This window comes from Haemorhous mexicanus, chromosome 1 (genome assembly GCF_027477595.1).
Source record: "Haemorhous mexicanus isolate bHaeMex1 chromosome 1, bHaeMex1.pri, whole genome shotgun sequence".
Lineage (NCBI taxonomy): Eukaryota > Metazoa > Chordata > Aves > Passeriformes > Fringillidae > Haemorhous > Haemorhous mexicanus.
In genome coordinates, this window is record NC_082341.1 from 119,230,193 (window position 1) to 119,251,018 (window position 20,826).

Here is a 20,826-nt window from a genome sequence, read left to right on the forward strand (position 1 = left end):
AATTCAGAGAAGAAGCCCAAGACTGGTGAAAATCTGTCACATATTTCTTCACTCATAATATGAAAAGTGAGAGAAATCTTGCATCCTTGTTTATGCACCTTGATTAATGTCTGAATATAGCTGTGTAAAAACAATTTCCTTCCTTGGTTTCCCACAGACAGACATTGTCCTTAAAAATCTGTGTGCAGATTTGATAATAATTTCTTGTCTATGGTTATTAATACTCAGTGCTGTATCTATTGAAAATGATTTTTGGTCTGGGTGTATAATAAATCCAGGATTAATATGACAAGTAAGCAGAGAGCCTATGAAGAATGGATAAATAAAAGACAAATCAGCAAAGAGCAATATACCTTAGGGGTCAGAAACTATATGGATACAATGGAATTTATGAAATTTCAAGCTAAATCAGATTTTGTAAAAGAAGTAAAAGAAACAGTAATGGTTCTTCAACCCTTTACTCATTAAAAGAACCTTCAAAGATGAGCAGATGATTCAGGAGCAGTAGAGTGCAGACTGAAGATCATAATCCCTAAACAAATAGAACACCTTTTCTCTCTTCTCATTAAGGTACCATAATGTTGGCCAGGGAAGCAAAAAGCACAGTTACTAACCTCAGTGACAATCAGGGTAGTTGTTAGTCCAGTAGCAGACCTAATAGCAAGGGTGTAAAACAACTTTATGAAGACTTAACAAACATAATGCTTCCATCTAAAGAATAGAAAGCATAATGGAGGTGAATATAGACCTAGTAATTGTTCACATGAAAATCTTTATAACACTTTTGAAGAAATGAATAGTTGAGACAATAGAAGCAAATTAGAAATGAGAAGGAGTGTACGATCTTTACTAAAGATAGACTGTAAAACAAGATGATGCTACAGAAATATTTTGCAGTAAGACAAATGCAATGACATTTAATCTAAATTCTTGTAATAAATTTTATTTTCTCTATGGGAAATTATTAGGTAATCAAAAGAAAGTGAAAAGTAATAGTAAAGGAAGAATTGTAAAGAGCTGGAGAAGAGACAATGAATATGTTAATGAAATCTTTTGGTGCTACAAAGCTGGGAGTGCTATCAGGGGATGCAAATGTGTGATAAACTTTGAGAACTGACAGGAATTGAACAGATTTCTGTGGCAAGCAGCTTGTATACAATTAGGTGTAAACTCAACTTGCTATTGGAGATCTCAATTCTGATGCATGGTTTCATTTCAATTGTTTTGGGGTTTTTTAAGAATTAGGAACTAACTAGCAGCTAAGGGTCCAAAAACTGTATTTGATGTGTATTGCCATGTTTGTAATGATTTCTGCTACACAAATTCATCAGCAGGAGGACTATGAGAAATACCTGGTTTTGTTATAAGATCACAGGATAATTTTGAGGCAGTAATGTTACATGGCTATAGGGTTACTGTGACCCCACAGTGTATGTAGGCATTATCAGTGAAAATCAAATTGGATTACTGGCTTTTAAAAAGAAACTGTGATATTTCACAAGCAATGCTCTGTGTAATTGTGGCCACCTCTGTCCAGAAGGACTGGATCAAGCTGGAATAGTTGTAAAGAAGATATGATGACTTAGAAAATGGCAACTATTTGTTGTGAAAGAGTAATGAAAAAAAGTGACAGATTCAGAATAGCTATTGACATGCTGAAAATGGACACAGTAGTGATCTATCAAATTAATGGTGGCTTACACATCAAGAAGAGAAGAGAAGAGAGTTATTTAAGCTAACAAAGTTGTCATAAAAATAAATGGGCTTCAGCAGTCCACTAATGCCTTTACAAGAGAATGAAAATGTTCCTGAGAAAGAAACAAAGAAAGGTTAGATTTTTAGCACTGCACTCTGTGTTGGGTTGACCCTGGCTAGGTGCCAGCTGCCCATCAAAGGCTGCTCATCCTTCCCCTCCTCAGCTGGACAGGAGAGGAAAAAACACAATAAAAGGCTCATGAGTCAAGACAAGGACATGGAGAGATCACTCAGTAGTTAATGCCATGGACCAAACACACTTGACTGGGGTAAATTAGCTTAATATATTACCAATTAAATTAGAGCAGGATAATAAGAACTAACCCCAAATCTAAGAATGCCTTTCCTCCTTCTTCCTGGGCTAAACTTTACTCCCAATTTTCTCTACCTCTTCCCATGCAGTCGTACAGCAGGACAGGAAATGAAGCTTGCAGTCAATTTCTCATGTTGTCTCTATTGCTCCTTCCTCTTCCACTCCAGCATGGAGTGACAAGAGATAGTCCTCCCCAAACTTCTCCTAAGTGAGGCCTTCCAACAGGCTGTAGTTCTTCCTGAACTGCTCCAGCATGGGCTCCTTCCACAGGGTGTAGTCCTTCAGGAGTAAACCTGCTCCAGCACAGGCTCTCTCCACGGGGCCATAAGGTCCTGCTGGGAGTCTGCTCCAGTGCAGGCTTCCATGAGGTCGCATCTTCCTTTGGACATCCACCTGCTCCATCATGGGATCCCCCATGGACTATAGATGGATCTCTGGTCCCCTGTGGACCTCCATGGGGCACAGGGGCACAGCTGCCTCATAATGGTCTTCACCATGGGCTGCAGGGGAATCTCTGCTAACCCTCTTTCTGCAAGGACCTGAGGAACTGCAGAATCGTTTCTTTTGCATTTCTCTCTTGCATTGTTTCCCTTCTCATTTTATCTTCTCCAGTTACAATTGTGCAAGTCTTTCTGCCTCACTTTCTTAAATACCTTATCCCAGAGGTGCTCTCAGCATCACTGATGGCTCAGCCTTGGCCAGGGGTGGGTCTGTCTTGGAGCAAGCTGACATTGGCTCTGCTGCGCAGGGGGAGCTTCCAATGGCTTCTCACAGAAGCCATCCCTGAATCCCCTCTGCTACCAAAACGTGGCCCTGCAAACCCAGTACACTGCTTTTTACTTAACTAAGGAGAAGGAAGGAACCTGCTACAACTTCATTTATGTGTAATAGCAGCCTATGGTGCTGTACTATCCAGCTGACATATCCTTCCATTCCTGGGCAGCTATCTACATATTGATAGTTTAAGGCCAAGTATTACAGTACTAAAGGGGTAAAATATCCTAGATTATGTCACGTGGGATGTGATAAATTTTCATTTGACTTCCATTTTTTCACAGATATCATTGGTTTCATTTACATTTAATGTTCATAGGCATGAAAATAGATTTAGGATTATTCATGAAGTCATAACACTGAAGTTATTTTAGATGATTTTACAGATGGTGAGTGCTAAATTTTTATGTCAACAAGTTCTGGATTTATGGCACAGATCCTCACCTGATCTAAAGCAGTAAAGCTTTATTTGCATTAGTTATAGTAGGAGACAAAGACTTTCCTGTTGTGGTTAGGAAGATGAGGTGACTGAACATTCAGAAGCTGAGGTGGAAGCTGGAGTTAATGGACATAAACTCCAGGAGCCTCTGATTCCATTACTCAAAGTAAAACAACCTGTTTTACAAAATAGCTATTTGAAATTATCAGATCCAAACTTTGTCTCAATTTGCATAAGCAGAGCAAAGTCAGGTTATTAAAAAAATTCTGCTCAATTCTGCAGTAGCTTGGGTGACCAGGCTGATTTTCTGTTTTTCAGAAAATCAGAAATGCTGCTTTTCAGTTTTTTAAAATTGAAACCATGACTTTGATAAGCCTGAATTTTCCATATATGCTATTAACATGAATTAAAATATTAAAGCTAGCTAAATGGGTGAGATTTTTTGGATGAAGTTTCTGATCTTCCAAACTGTCTTGTTGATTGAAATTTTAACCAAATATCTGTTCCATATAAAGTTGCCGAAGTTACTTAGGAGCCTACCTGACACCAGACTGCAGTCTTTCTGAGCCTTCAGGGATCTGTCAATTCATCTCCAGTGCTTAAGTGACTAAATGCTTCATAAAGACCTAGTAAAAATTCTCCTGGAGTGTTTCCTTAGTCCCTAAAGTAGACAAATCTATGTGATGCTATATAGGACTATTTTTAATCTCTCTGCAAACGTTACTTCTTCACAGAAAAAGTGGATAAAGTTTTGTACTTTACTGTCATGATAATTGTGGTGAGGTGTGATAAAAATATTCCTTTTCAAGCACTGAACCTGTTTATCTCACCACCATATTCTTATAGTGTGTATGGAACGTATTTTACCATGTTCATTTAAGTAAATCCCAAAAGAGTTAAAATTAAAATATTCCCTGACCAAAGACAAACCTGATAACCAGTAGTATCTTGTAAACAATATGCTGCTGGCGACTAGTGAGAAAAAAGATTTTAAACCATCAGGAGATATTTATAAGGGGCAGGGGAGAAATCAACAGATTGTCATGGCTCTTCACAAGTCTCTAATGTGGAACTAGCAGTCTCATCTGCACGTTGCTCTCGGACTGGCACATCTCTACAGTATCAGCTACCACTGTGAAAGGACTGATGTCCAAATTGGCTTTCCACTAAATCAATAACAGTGAGTAAACCTGTTATGTGCCAGTATTTGAGCTCAGTATAAAGGAGGGAGTGGGTTGCTAGTCCCTCACTAATTCAGCCTGTTACAAACTGATGTATTATTTTGGATATTCAGCAAACTCCTTAATTTTTTTCTGCTGTTTTATTTCAACAGGGACTTGGGATATCCACGTCACAACTAGTGATATTTCTTCTAGTTCCATGAACCCTAAAATGTCTCTAACTGTATGTGGTGAAAAAGGAATATGTACTTCAGTCACATTCCCCAAAGGATCCCTTAAAAAAGAGCAGATTTATGAGACTTCTATTGAACTAAGTAAGAAATTTAATACTATATTCAAAGTTCGCCTAGAAATTGAAGAAGCTGGAAAAGGAGAGACTTGGCATTGCCGGGAGGTAAAAACTAAAACCTATAGCAATTATTTATTGTGTCTCTATTACATATATATTTTTTTTTTTTTGCTTTCCATAGTCTATTGCTATTTCTTCCAGTTTTCAGTCCTGTCTGAGATTGCTAAATTTTTAATTTACAGAAGCTGCAACAGTTGTAGAGTGCTAACTTCAGAGACTGCTCAAAACTGGGATAGCTATGGATAACAAAAATCTTGTGAACTTGGATGGATTTCTGGAGAGCCATATATACAGATGTGCTATCATCTTTAGCACATCAGTTATGTCTTTTCAGACCTGTACTCACTGGCATACATTGCAGTATTTACATAACTCCAAATTGGCTGTTACATGTTGTAGAGTCAGTGATCCATGGCAAATAATTAAGGCAGACACTAGAAATGCATTTTGATGAAACTATCTGCCTTTTAAGTTGGCATGTGAAAAAAAGAAGTGAATAGCAAAAGTGACAATCTTTCTTCTGATATCCAGCTAAAACCTGACATCACACTGAAATTGCAGTGGCATTTCTCTATACGAAAAAATATCTTCATTTTATTCTGCTGAAAAAATAAAAACAATTCTAAAGGAGAGATTAATCTTCTTTAAAATTGCAGACATGCTTTTTGTCCATTAATGTTTCTATTTTGTTCTTATTAAAAACTGGAGAAAAAATAATTTTCCTTTCCAATACATGGTATTACTGAGCTGAACTCCCTGACATTTAAATGGTAGGCAGGTTGTTAATTTCATCTTCATAGCCAGATGAAATAGTCATCCAACAAATCTATCAAAATTAAGACTGCTTCTGGAGTATTGTAGGAGACAGTAAATCACAGCAAAAATTTCAGAATAGAAACCTGGCAGTTGAAAACAGAGACATTTATTAGTCTGCTTTACTTCATTAGCTCAGAACAATCACTCACAGCTCAGTTTAAGAGAAATCAGCATAATTTATATAAATAAGGAAAAGATGCCCCCTTACCTTAGGTAGGAAGAGGTAGAGAAAGAAATGATAAATTTCCCTGCTTTGGGATACGTGTCAGTTATGTGGGTTTTAAGGAGACATTTCCTCTTATTCTATAGTTTTTATAGCAGGATGGCTGAGTCCTTGTATAAAATAACTAGGTTGGTATAGGAGGTTGTGGATAATATCTGTTATTAAAGACAGCTTAGCAGTGTATTTACACTGCTGGTTAGAATCACCATGGTCATTTCTATGCTATTTTGTTTTGATTTTATGAGATTGTACCTCCGGAGAATCTGAGATTTCCGCCTTCTATCAAAAGTAAATGCAGGTGTAGTTGGTTGCATTCCATATTTAGATTCAGACTTCATTCTTATAGCCATAAATAAAAAATAATAATCTTGATTTTTTTGAGGAAATTGAAATAATTAGAAAATAATGCCTAGAATAAAATTAATTAAGGTATGCCTTATTTCTGCAGAGTGTAATAGCTAACTTCTTCATTCTTGCTTCTTTTCCTTCTTGAAGAAATAAAACATGGTAAATTAAATCTGAGTTTCAATAAACTGTTCAGGAATATAGATATTATTATGAAAGGAAAATTGTGCTAGCATTATACCTCACAGTGCATTTAAAAAACTCTTTTCAGTTTGTCTGTCATAATAAAAAATACTAAGAGTCTTTTGAAGACAAAATAATGCTACCATCTCCCAAAGCTTGTTTTGCTTACTGGCTTAAAGGCTTGGACTTTTTAGTGAATTGGGTCAAACAAAGAATTGAATTGAGTGAACTATATGTGCCCTTTTTAACCTAGGGTTACTTCCTACAAAGTACTTTCAAATATGTTCTCTGGTCTAGGTTAAATAGTTTAGAAGATGGAAATTTATCTCAGTGTACCTGAGTAGCATCATACTGTAAGATATCTCATTATTAAAACATGTTTTCTTAGAAAAAGAATAAGTTTCTTATCTCAGGATCACCATTTTCTTAGTTTATACACAGAATTTCATAGAGACTGAAATTAGTATCAAACTCTATATATTCAATAATGTACAGGTGTACCTATATATATATATATATATATATATATATATATATATGTGTAAGGAAGCATTTTTAATTTCTGTATTTCAGTTTTTTGCAGAAACATTTCTTTTTCTTTCTCCTGTTACTTAGAATAAGAAAACATTCTGCGCTGAAAAATACTGTGGCATATTGACATTTCTCACAAGCTGAAATGTGCCCATATCAACACTTCTTTTTCTTCCATATGCTGGATGAATAGGTTACATAAAGGTAACTTTTTGAACAATTTCAAATTTTTTTTTTCCTTCACTGCAGTCTCTGTGGCAATAATGTTGAAAACATTTTAATTACCTCTAATTGGGAAAGATATTTTATTCCTTCTCAGTTAAAAGGCTGTTTTCAAAAGCATTTTAGAAAAATTTATTTCCTCTTATTTTTAAATTTTGAAATGATGTGTCATAGCTGTTTAATAGTTTGTCTTTAGCTATAGTTTGCATCAGAGCACAACAGATGCTGAAGTTATTTCTTTTTACTTCTTTGATAAGGTAAAGCTTCAACACAGAGAAACTAAAAATGTTCTAGAATTCCCATTTTGTCATAACTTTGTCGATGAAGACGGAGGAAGAGTGACTGAGCTTCCAGTTCTCACAGCTGGGTCTCCTTTTCCAGCAGGTTTGTCACAAATTGGAAACGCTGGGAGAGATTTGGTCAGTGATGATGTCAAATTTTCAAAGCAGTCCAAAGGATTTTGCAAATATTTTCTGTTAATTTCTGCCATGGCCAGGTCCAGTCCAGTCCAGTGTTTAAATCCAGTACCTTACACCCTAAAACTGAGCATGGTGCACTCAAGTCTGATGGTTATCAGTTTGTGACACATAAAAGAGCAAGCATATGGCACTGAAACTATTAAAAGGGTTTTGAACAGTACTCAGAGTTTAGCTTTTACTCAATAATATGATTTGCTTCTCTCACAGACTGAGCAAGGGGAATACAGAGGAGATAACTCTTGTACTGTAATTTCAGGCAAGAAGGAGCTCCATGCCCCCCTCCAACCCCAAACAGATCTCTTGTTTTTTGTGTTCCTAGAATTGCAGGCTTTCTTTTCCTGTGACCTAGCAGTGGCATGTCATCCAACTCTATCAGAGTTGTGCCTTGGTCCCCTCAAGACTGGATAATGTTTAGTTTGTTCTGTGTTTTTTATCAGGTTCTATAACCAAAGTTACAGAAGAATGGAAGAACTCTTATTCTAAATGAATATTCTACCATGATAATATCCTAGGCTACTCCAGAAGTTAAGGGTTTAGATCAAGCACAGAAGCAATCTGCATATTCTTGCCTCTTTTGCTGTGTTTTACAGTTAGTATCAAAAAAAGCACTTAGAAACTTCTTAAATGTGAATTTGAGAAAGTATTGATGGGAAATTCATTGGAAAATTTCTTTTCTTTTAAAAGTCTTGATTCACTCACTTTCTTTATGGAAGAACACAGATATTTAAATCTTTAAAAATGCTGCTCCTTTATCTGAGGAGCATTTAATGCGAGGACAGGTACTTTTTCTTTATCTCTCCCCACATTTTTTTCTCCTTTTGAATTGAAAGTTTTGGGGATGTGATCTCTTTCTTATTTTAGGGGCCATATCACCAGAGTGTTATGCATTTCTCTGGGAGTACAGACAGGTATTTTACATAAGCAGCCTTTCAAGGAGTGCTCAGTTGAAGGGTTGTGTGTTCACACTGTGTGTTCTCTCACATGTCATCTCCTCTCCTGAGGCCCATAACTCCAAGTGGTACAGGGCAGACTGGACTATAATCCAGAGGAAATACAAAAGTTGCTTTCTTCCTGACAGAATCCAGCTTTGTTTGAACTCCATTAAGCTCTGAGCATAGATGCACTTGTTCAGCGATTTAGTATCATCCATAGCCTAGAAACTTTTTCACTGGAGTGTCATGTATTTAAATGCATGCAAGAGGTGATAAGAGTATTATTTACAGGCTTTTATACCAACTTGTTATGTGTTTATTTTTTACAGTATTTTTCTCCTGCCTGTGTTTCAGGCCCACTCAAATTAATTAGCTTATTATTCTTTATAATAGTTGCTCTTAAATTCTAATTACAATGCATCTATGTGCTTTTACCAGCATTACACTATATTTTGGTCCTCTGATCACTCCAGATAGAATGAAAAATTAAAATATAATAGAAATAATTTATTAAATAACATAAATTTTAACTTGTTTAGGTTTGGTAAACCTTTGCTCTCTTTTCCCCCACAGTGAAAATCTATGTTCTCTACATCACCACGGGAGCTATCCCTGGGTCAGGAACAGATGCAGATGTGTATGTCATGCTGCGAGGCTCCTTGGGAGATACTGGCCGAAGAAAGTTAATTAGAAAAGGAGATGAAAATTTCACTAAAGGAAAGGTATACTTATAAGTTCTGCAAGATATTTTTCACTTTTAGAACCCAGTCCAATCACTGTGGACTTGGTGGGAATAGGGAAGTCTGCAAAGTCCAGTTTACAACACTCTGTGATTAAGTGTGTGTCTATCAATATCTGAGCCTTATGTGGGAAATACCAATCCTCATGCAGCTGATGCTAGCAACACTGACAGATAACAAAGTGGCTATATCAAGTGCTTTCATATTCAATTTTACATTCAAATTTTAATACCACTTTTCTGCCCAGGCCACTCTTCAGACTATGGCACCTTTCCCTGATTTCTGCTGTCTACCCCTCTTGGTCTCTCTCCAGACTGTCAGACACTACCCTCTATAGTTTTCTTTGGTGTACCAGGAGGGTCTCTCATGCACTGTGCGGGAGTGAATCTTGTAGCTCATGGACATAGACCAGTCAAAGTCCAATATTGTTGCCAGAGATGCATTTCCTTGATGCATTGTCAGTATAAGCAGAAATTGGAGGGAATTTAGGTACTGAACGTGCTGCAGAAACATGGGTAGATTTAAAGAAAAAGGCATGTCTTTGACATAAAACCTTGTGCCCGTTGGAAGCTCTGGACAGAGGGAGTGAGATTTTCACCTGAAAAAAATCACAAGATATTTTGAACATGGAATAAACAAAGTGCTTGTATTTACTCTGGTTCTTTTTTGAAAACAAATTTGAAAGAATTGAGGATTGAAACAATTTTAAAAATATTCTGAAACAAATATCTATTACAGAAAATTTGGGTTGGAAGTTAAAGTTTAGTAAAAATCCACCAGTGTCTTGCAATCAGTAAGTTATTTTCTTCTGTTGGTGTTGGCTGCCAAGAAAATGAGAGTTTCTCCAAGGATGCAAGCTTCCAAATCAGCCTAGACTGATAGCCAAAGCAGAGACATGGTATGTGTGATCAGGAGGAGCTCAGCTTCCAACTACCCCTAGCCTCATCGATTCAGTGGGAATTGAAAGTGGGTATTATAATTCTGGATTTCAGCTACTTGAAATACTTACACATAAGAAAAGTTGGACAGTTCAAATCTTTATTTTTAAGGGATTAAATACTGCAGATAATTTTGATAAAGTTACGTTTATCTTCCCTAATGCTGAAGTTCAGGTTATGGTTTACTGATAAACTGATTTAACTGAATTTTAGAGCTGCAGTCTTTTTGTCCTCATGAAGTTAAATTAATTTAATACAAGTTTTACTAGATTCCTTCTTAAATCATAGTCCCACAAGTGAGCAATCAGATTTCTAGACTGGTAATTTTTAATGAAGAGGGACCACGGATGCACTTCTAGAAATGTTGACTAAGAAAGCAGAAGTGAACCGCAAAGATTTATAACCTGAAGGGTAGTTTTGTAGTATTAGCATCTACTTCAGTTTAGCTCAGAATTTTTCTCTCTTACTGAGTAACATGCAGATCTGGCATGTAGCCATCTCTTCATTATTTATTTGACATTTTATAGGAGCAGCATGTGAATATAACACAGTATCCTTATATTTCTAAATGTAGATATCAGCACAGGAGGATTTTTAGAGCTCTAGAAAGAAATTGCTTGTAGATAAGTAATAGAGAAACACATAAAAGTCTTGATTCACTCACTGTTCGGTGAAAATAAAAGTATTTGGTTAATTGAAAAGTATAAAATTATTCTGCTAGAAAGTCTCCTGCTTATGCAGCAGTATTTTTTCATTATATGTTTTGGAAATTTCCCAATGTTTTCTTCCCTTTAAAAGTAATCTCCAAAAAGACTCTCAAGTGCAGAATGTCTCTTTCTCTACCAGCCCAATCACATATTGTGCCAAGCACCCCTGCAGTCAGAGATTCTGCACTTGGTGGTTTAGGGGATTTGGAGTATAACAGGCAGAATTTGCATTCGGAATCTTAACAGTTGTTCTGACATTTTAAAATGTGCTTTTCCTTGCAATAATTTTTCCCCTGACTATACTGTAACAGCTAGTGAACTGGAACAGAGTTTCTGTTCAAAATCACATCAAAATACGGTGTTAGTCTCACAGAATGTCAGGGCTGTTACAAGCAACAGTTTAGCTATGCAGAAATACATAGAAATGTTTAAATATTCAGCAAAGTTTGCAGTGGATTGGAGATATTCTTCTCTCATTTAACACGTTTTTTATTTTCATGAGCTAAGTTACATGATAGTAAAAGAGTGAATTAGCATCTTATATCTGAAAAGTTGTTTTGTGCCTTTCCAAAGTCCTTACACCTGTGAGATCATCAGAGAACTTGCAGGTAATGTGAGTGATATTATTAATTCACCAGTAAGGCCCTGCAGCTCACCCCTGAGAGGGCAACGCTGTCACTGTTGAGAGCTGAGCTTCTGGTGATCTGCTCATACAAATGAGTGTGAGGACTTGTCCTGCAAGAACCACAGTCTTTCAAATTGCTATGACATTGATGTCTTGTTTGATGTTCTCCTAAAAGCTGTGAGGACGGACAACAAAATCTCAGCATGCATCTTCATGCAGTTCAGTTTTCATGAAATCCTAATAGTATTTATTCATGCTTTGTGAGTGAGATTAAGCCTGATAGAGGTTACCTGCTTATGAGCATTTTCTTGAACCAAGTATACTCAGTTCAGACATTCTGTGAAAACCAGGGCCCAGTTGTCTAAAATCCTTACAGTATCTTCATGTTGCTTCTGACACGCAATGTTTTGTCAGCAAATGTCATTCTTGATGCTTCTTTATATGGCCTTTGATAGACTTGCTGTATGCTCTGTCATATGGCTGTGAGTTATCCAAACATTTTCTCTTTGAGAATGTGGGGTTTTTTCAGATCAGTTCCATCAAAATCAGTAAAGTACGCTGAATATGTTATTACTGATATTTAGGTATTTTTATCCAGATTTTATGAAATCGGCCAGTATTTTAAGTATTCCACTTTATAGAAGCACTAAATTCTCTGACAATTTTTGCTTCATTCTATTAGTATTTGAAAAGATATATTCTTTATCCTGCCCTATATTTAGACATCAACTGCTCAGGTTGGTGCCATGGTAACTGCAGCACATACAAAAATTTTCAGTGAGAGGTGACTGTTGGTGCTCAGTTTCAGTACTCACTTACAGATTAGGCACTGTCAATTTAGAAAAACAAAAAACTTCAGCAAAAAGTCCATGTATGCCAGGATACACTGAGAAGAATCAGAATGTGGGGCAGTGTCCTGAGGTCACAAGTAGGAAGCCAGTGAAGTCCACATCCCACCACACTTATAGTGCTGCTATTTTGTGACTGCAGATAAACCTTCTCTTATGGAAAGCATGCCTGACATAATGATTAATTAGGTGCCAAATGTCATTGATCCAAATGTATTAATCACGGTAGCAGGCTGTTGGCCAAGTTACTGTTATACAGAAATGAACACTAAATCCATCTGGTCATCATAGAATCATAGAATTGTTTAGGTTGGAAGAAACCTTTAAGATCAAGTCCAGCTGTTGACCCAGCACTGCTAAGTCCACCCCTGAACCATGTCCCTGACTACATGTTTCCCTGGGCAGCCTGTTCCAATTCTTGACAACAATTTCATTGAAGAAATTTTTTCAAATATCCAATCTAAACCTCCCCTGCTGCAACTCAAATTATGCTGTGGCTTGTTATCTGGGAGAAGAGACCAACCCCAATCTGGTTGCAACCAACGTCCCCCCCAGCCTCCTTCCTTTCAACCTGTTATAGAAAGTAATCAGGTCTCCCTGAGCCTCCCTTTCTTCAGGCTAAACACCCCAGTTCTGTCAGCTGCTCCTCATAGCATTTCTGCTCCAGACCCTTCACCAGCTTTGTTTCCATTCTCTGGACTTGCTCCAGCACCTCAATGCCTTTCTTGTAGAGAGGTACCCAAAAGTGAACACAGAATTCAAGGTGTGGCCTCACCAGTGCTGAGTACAGGGGGACAATCATTGCCCTGGTCCTGCTGGCCACACTATCGCTGATACAGGCCAGGATGACTTTGGCTGCCTTGGCCACCTGGGCACACACTGGGCTGGCTCATGTTCAGCAGCTGTCAACCAGACCCCCCAGGTCCTTTTCCACCTGGCAGTTTTCCAGCCACTCTTGCCCAGTCCTGTAGCATTGCAGGGGGTTTTAAGACCCAAGTGCAAGACCTGGTACTTGGTCTTGCTGTACCTCATGCAGTTGGCCTTGGCCCTTTGATCCAGCCTGTCCAGAACCTTTTGCAGAGCATTTTGCCCTCCAGCAGATCAACACTCTCACCCAGCTCGGTGGTATCTGCAAACTGACAGAGGTTGCCATTGATCTCCTCATCCGAATCATCAGTAAAGATATTAAACAGGACTGGAGCTGGTGCTGAGCCCTGGGGAACACTGGTAGTGACCAGGCACCAGCTGGATTTAACTCCATTCACCACCACTCTCTGGGTCTGGCCATCCAGTCAGATTTTACCCAGAGAAGAGTGCACCCATTGAAGCCATGAGCAGACACTTTCTCCAGGACAATGTTGTGGGAAATTGTATCAAAAGCTTTCCTAAAGTCCAGTTTAGCAAATTTCACAGCCTTTCCTTCATTCACTTCATTCAGAGGTCACTCTGTCATAGAAGATGATCAGGTTGGTCTAGCAGGACCTGCCTTTTACAAAGCCATGATGGCTGAGCCTGTGTGTGTGCTGTGTGATGGTACTCGAGGTGATCCGTGCCACGACCTTCCCTGGCACGTAGGTCAGGTCTGCAGTTCCCTGCATCCTCCTTCTGACCCTTCTTGTAGATGCATGTTACATTTGCTAATTTCCAGTCAATTGGGACCTGTCCAGTTAGCTGGGACTGCCTGTAAATGATGGAAAGAGGTTTGGTGAGCACTTCTGCCACCTCCCTAGGTACCCTTAGGTGAATCCCATCCAGCCCCATATGTGTGTCTTTGTGCTGTTGTAGGTTGCTGGTCCTTTCCCTTTGGATTGCTTCATTCTGCTCCCTGTGTCTGTTTCACATCTCAGGGGGGCTGGAAGATCAACTGGTCTTACTGTTAGAGACTGAGGCAAAGATGGCAGTAAGTACCTCAACCTTTCCCTCAGTCTTTGCCAGCTCTGTTTGTGGCACTCATGGTTGCTTTCACTCCCTCAGGGCTTCTTCTGTACATGGGGGGAGCTTGGCCACCATTGGTTCTGGCCCTGAGTCCTGTCACGGGCTGTGGCTCGAGCTGTGGGTTCCTGGGGGGCTCTCTCTGCTGTCCCGAGGTTCCTTTGGGAAGATCCCCTGTGTACCACACTGCAGTGTTCAGCTGCTGATTGTGCCAGAGCAACTCACCTTGGCCACTTGACTGCTACTTTTGGTTACACCATGTTTAAATCCTTTGAGCACAAGGATTAATCAGATGGGAACTAGGAAAATACGGAGTACCATCAAATTGAAAGGAAAAGCTGGTGAAGGTTGTCAGAAATTGCAAGGAGAAAAGCAGAAAGAAGGAACCTTCCTAAAACTTTATAAAATCCTAGGAGACCCTGGCAAGTACCTGATTTATGTGCAGTTCTCATTGATACCTCCAGGATGGCATTTCCCAGTCAGTGAGAGATTTATAAGGGACAGAGTCAGAACATCCCATTGCAATCACCCAGCTTGTCTGTACAGCACTGGCTGATGTTTAGAGCTGTGTGAATAATTAATTTCAGTTTCCAGATGTATTCTTTCAGGGCTAGAAAATATGTAAAACTTTTTTGCAAAAAATTGAAAACTGGGCAAAATTAATTGCAAAAGGGGAGTACTTCATTCTGTCTATATAGATCTTAATAAACCACATAAGTGACATTTCTAAGGCTGAAATGCATTTCACTTAGTTTTACTTGCCTGTATTGTACACATTTGTTCAAACATGATGGCTTTAGCATCTGCTGCAGAAAGGGAGTGATGGTTACCTTCTTTTTTCATTTGGATATTTATCTTAAAATGAAATTAGTTAACCTCAAAGAGTACATGCTCTTTTCTTTGAAGGAAATTGTCCTACTATATAGGCTTATTTTAGATAGGCCAAGTTGGGTAAGTGAATTTTATGTCCTGTTCATTTCAGGGTTTTGATAAACAAGGTAATTTTAAAATAAAATGCAGCTAAATTTATTTCCTTGATTTATTAAAAATCTTAAAATAGTTATGGTTAATACAAGTGTGCTTTTTTCAGGAAATAAAATATTCAATAATTTTCCTCAATGCAGCAAGAACTAAATTAAATTCAGTTCAAGTTAAATAGTTCAGAAAATATATCTAACTCCAAATGAATGGCTACCAGTGATCCAGTTTAAATCTAGCTGGAAAGTTGTTTCAAATCTAAAGGATACTTGTTTTTTTCATTTAAATATTAGAGATTCACACAGTTTTCTGGCTAAATTTGTCATACTTTAACTTTTTGGAATTGAATTTTGTCACACTTTTTGACTGTTAGTTTGGATAGCTCTCTTACACCAAATTTCTACTGCCCTTGACAGTATTTATGACAATAAGAAAATCAGTATGCCTTTGACAAGTTAAATAGATTATTCTGCTTGATTCACTTAAAGGAAGGCTTTCCAGTGATTTATTAACTCTCACAAATCTTTTCAGAGCACTCTTTAATTTAGCACCCTAGTTCTTCAAGTGTCATAACTGGAGATTGTATTTGCATAATCTCTGAGATCTTGTTTTCTTCCTGATAAATCATGGAAATGCTAAAGAGCATAAGCTTATTAACTGGGTTCACTGCAATGAGATGTGCTTGAAAATTTTCTCTTTTTACAGCTGCTCTTGGAGACATACAAGTTAGACATTTTATTATCCCATTATTATATTTGATTATAGCGTCTTAATCAAAATATCATACCGTGATATGCATTTCTGAAGTTGAAGAAAATTACATTCATCCTATTTTCTTTGACTGTTAAACCAGATCTCAAACTTGGACTGTTATTAAATCAATCCTACAATCAGGCTGCATCAGATGGGATTGAATCTGTCCAAAGTGATGACTGTCTTATGTTTGTTTGTGTTTTGTTGCTGCTTTTACTTGATTTTTAAATCTCTTTTGTTTGATATAATTTGTGATCACAGCTTTGGATATGGCTGATGATACTGACCTATGTAGCAGTCCTTTTGCATTTTATTAAACACATTTTAAAGTCTGATTGAAATGTCTTTACCTAGTTAGCAGAATGTTCATAGCTACTGACCATTATAAAATGTCTCTATTCTTTCTTACTCCTGTTGCTGTTTTGGGCATAGAAATCTTATTTCAAAAAGATTTCTGTCCAGTTATACTAAGATTATTAACATAAGTTCAGTGCAGGGCAAATATATTTGGGGTTTTTTACTACCCCTACTCTTTCACTGATTCTTCACCAATCTTGTTGAAGACTATGATAAAGGTGGGTTATCAGAAACCTCGAATGATTCATTCATTATAAATTATGTTACTTTTTTCATGCAGAGATAGAAATTTTCAATTAATTTATAGCTGAGAATTTAACATGATACAAGATCATGCTTGCAGAAATGTGAGTCTAGAAGGAAATTCAGGGTTGGCTTTTTCAAATGCATGAAAACCCTTGTTTTTAAATAAGCATTTTTAAAGAAGCACACAGAACACTACAAGGCAGTGAGGGCACAGTCAGAGGCACTGTCCATCCTTCCACTGAGCTGAGCCAAGGCAGTACTGCTGCCAGTGCTTGTCATCACTGCTGCTTACCACCCAATATTTCCACCTCTGAAGTCTGCTGGCACAGTGACATTTGCTCTGTCCAAATGCTTATTTAGTTTAAGCAGTCCATATCATTAGTGATTTGGGCTTTTTCACTTGGTCTATCTTGATAAAATTTTGCTGGAGCTGATTTTGTGGTCGCCCTGGCCCAACTAAAAAGGTAATAATGTCCATCTAAGAGAACGCAGTGGTGTGACAAGCATTTGGGACAGGGTGGAGAGGTTCTGTTCAACACAACTGGAAGAGCCCACTGGACCACAGTCTGAAGGGGCAAAAGTAATTTTTCTCTTTTTTCTCCCTTTCCAGGAATGTTTACACACCGCTTCTGATTAGGCTCAATGTTACAGGGAGCCTTTATTTTGCCTACCTGTGTTAAAACTCCTTTGTTTTCAGTGGAGTTTCTCCAGATTAACAAGTGAGATCAAAATAATCAGGCAGCAAATCAATAGGTTCACTAAGCTTAATAGAAAAGGTCCTTTATCTAGACACTCTGACTCCTTTTCCAATAAAAGCCTATTAAAATGATACTAACATTAGCAGTATGGGAAATCACTTGTGCATACAGGTTGATGAAATGAAGCATATGGTGTGTCTTGACTTGCCATTTTCAGTTCTTCTGGGAATATCATCATTAACCAACCATCAAGTCTCAATACCGAGCCTGTAAAATGATTGGCATTTATAAAGGTAAATATTGCACAGTGACTGTTCAAATGCTTCTTCTGTTACAAGAGCTATTGCAGCTGCTGCAGACAGTGATATGTTGCCAGCGCTGTCACAGAAGAGTACTGAATCAAGTCATAATAAACTGGGTCATAGATTCAAAGAAAAGGCTGAAAACGTGGGTTCCTGGAAAAAAAATAAACATTTGAAGAAAATCTGAAAAAGACTTAAGAAAAAAATATTCTGAAAGGATTGCTGGAATTATTGTTATAAAGGAATTTTTTAGTGCTTATTTTCTTAGCCAAGAAGTATGAAAAGTACCAATTGTGGTTTTGTCAGGGCAGGTCTTCTGGGTCACAGAGGATGCATGGCTCTACCATTGTCAGTCTTAGCTGCTCAGACTGGGAGAATATCTTTCTTTCTCCAGGCAATGTTAATTAAGAAAATTTAGTGGGCTGTACATACATAGAAATTGTTTTACTGCTCTTCTGAGAAAATTCAACAGAAGCTCTGCTGAATTAGACAATATGTATTATTGTCAATATTTAAGGTGACTTCTCAGTTCAAACCTAATTTGCTAGTAGTAACTAAAAAACAAGTAACATTTTATTCCCTAGAAGAAAATGATGAAGATAAATTTCATATTCTATAAGTTTGCTTATGTTCTGTGTGTTTTCTTCCTCTCTCTTTTTCTTTTTGCAGAAGAATTAGCCCTCCTGTAATTTCAAAGGTCCCCATTTGTAAGTCAAATAAAGGGTAGAATGTCATGTGATGTACAAGACCTGACAATAACTCGAGTATTTAGGAAATTTTATGCCTAATCCATAGTCTCAGATGAATCTACAAAAATATTAGCTAAATTATTAATAATAATTGAATTTCATAAAATTAAAATGAAATATATGTCAAAATCTGTTTGCAGACAGCTTGAGAGGAGAAAAGAGAATTAAATTTAGCAAATAAATTATCTCTAGCCAATTGTTTTTAGCTCTTACAATTATAGTTGCTGCTCTTTCTCTGTTCTTTTTTGGTCTCTTGACTAAAATAAAGCTCATTACACTGTGTAGATTTTCAAATGCACACATAAAGAGAAAATGTTATCTGGGAGTTTACCCCAGATGACACAATTTCTAGTCTATTTAATAGTTCCTTAACTTGCAGTTTATTAGATGTTTGAATAGTCTGCAGATTTGTCCATGGATTGCTAAGATTTTACATTCTCCAAAGTGAGCTCGTTAAAGTGACACATTGACAAATGATGAAGCACTGTGCCTAACACAAACCAAACATCAAGCTTTTCACAAATTTTTTTCCATCAAAATATACTTATTTTCATAGGAAAAAGGAATTGGAAAACCTTTTGTGCCTCAACAACACTTGCTTTTATCTGTGGCAGGATCCTCCAGGTCATAGATAACCCACAGCACATGCTGTCCCTGATTTATTAGGTCACGAAGTTAATGAGTACTAAAAGTTTGTTAAGCATCAAACTTGATGCAAGTCAGACCCAACTGTTCTTCTGGGGACAGCCTAGAAGCAGCAGATTATTGTCTGTAGTTTTCCCAAATTCCTAACTCTCCTTTCCAAGAGTGGATCACTCACAGCAGATTTTTTTTGGAGGCGCTGATGATCATGCCACAAAATTAGTCATTCTCTGGAAAACTCTTTCCTCTTAAAAAGAAATTATTCTTACAAGTATCTGATAAGAGCTTTCTTGTGTGTTTCCAATAAAATAATTGTGCTTGTTTCAGCTGAGGTAGAATTAATTTTCTTCCCAGTGGCTGGTATGTGGCTGTGTTTTGGATTTGTGCTGAGCACAGAGCTGATAACACAGAGATGTTTTTGTTATCACTGAGCAGGGCTTGCACAGAGCCAAGGCCTTTCCTGCTTTTTGTGCTGCCACCCTGGGGAGGGGGCTGGGGCTGCATGGGAGGGTGGGAGGAGACACAGCCAGGACAGGTGACCCCAGCTGACCAAAGGGATATTCCAGGCCTTATGGCATCATGTTCAGTATAGAAAGTGGGGGAAGAAGGAGGGAGGAGGACATTTGGAGTGATGGCATTTCTCTTCCTCAGTAACCTCTGCAAGTTCTGGGGCCCTGCTCTCCTGGAGATAGCTGAACACCTGCCTGCCCACGGGAGGCACTGAATCAATTCCTTGTTTTGCTCTGCTCGTGTGCATGGCTGTTGCTTTCTCTATTAAACTTTATCTCAACCCACAAATTTTCTAGATTTTACCATTCTCATTCTCTCCTTGATCTTGCTGGTGAGGGGGTGAGCGAGCAGCTCTGCAGGGTTTGGATAATGCCTGGGGTTAAACCTCAACAATCATGCATTACTATAAGCATTATCATTTGCAAGAAATAGCAGCAATTTTAGGATAAATTTTTTTGCATTTTGTGAACTTGAAATATTTTTTTTTTACTGATAGACAAAGGGGTTTGTAAGTTTCTTACTTCAGTCTGTGTTTTTCAGTCACCTCCTAACTGCATGTATTTTTAATACATTTCATTTAATAAGTGTAACAAATTCATTTTATTCAGGCATGATGGTATAACTTTACCAATCCAATTAAAGCTGGAATAAGAAGAAATCAAATTAATATCACAATTAATGTAAATTAAGAGTTCAAATTAATGGTATTCAATCATCAAATTAGTCCAATAGGTAATAAAATAAAATGGTTGTGTTGACACTAAACCTTAATTTTTTGATTTAGCTAAGGAAAACATCAAGAGGAGTCACTTTTCCTGCAGTTCTGCACTCCATCTAGAATTTCAGCTGTTCCAATGTATTTGCTCTGCTGTAAGATTCACTAAGCCACTGATAACCTTGACCCCTTGTGAGAAAGAATAGCTATTCAAGTGCCTCTTTCAGATTTTTTCCTTAATATCATTGTCTCATTTTCCCATTTCACATGATAACTTAAGAGTGATAATGCAGATGTGATAATGGTGATTAGATGGTACATTGTAGCTGTTTTTGACTAGCATGACCTTTCTGTCTACAAGTTATAGAGTAATCAATAACAGATTGATTATTATTTTTAGGACATTGTTAAAGGTGTGATTCACAAACACACACTTTCAAATTCACATGTACAGATATTAATGAAAAACAAGAAACAAAATTTGAAGAACAAATTTAAAATTTTTCTGTTTCTGGGGATTCTTTTTAAAGTGGAAGGTCATACC

The 20,826-nt window shown here is 37.5% G+C and overlaps 1 protein-coding gene across 1 annotated transcript in view; it reads left to right on the top strand.

Moving 5' to 3' along the window:
* LOC132326289 (lipoxygenase homology domain-containing protein 1-like) overlaps window positions 1–20,826 on the top strand; it is a 126,480-nt gene that overhangs the window by 87,844 nt on the left and 17,810 nt on the right. Inside the window, exons 31-33 of the mRNA XM_059844288.1 lie at window positions 4,615–4,856; window positions 7,389–7,515; window positions 9,116–9,264. Coding sequence (XP_059700271.1) covers window positions 4,615–4,856; window positions 7,389–7,515; window positions 9,116–9,264 — 518 coding nt within the window. The remainder of the gene's footprint in view (window positions 1–4,614; window positions 4,857–7,388; window positions 7,516–9,115; window positions 9,265–20,826) is intronic.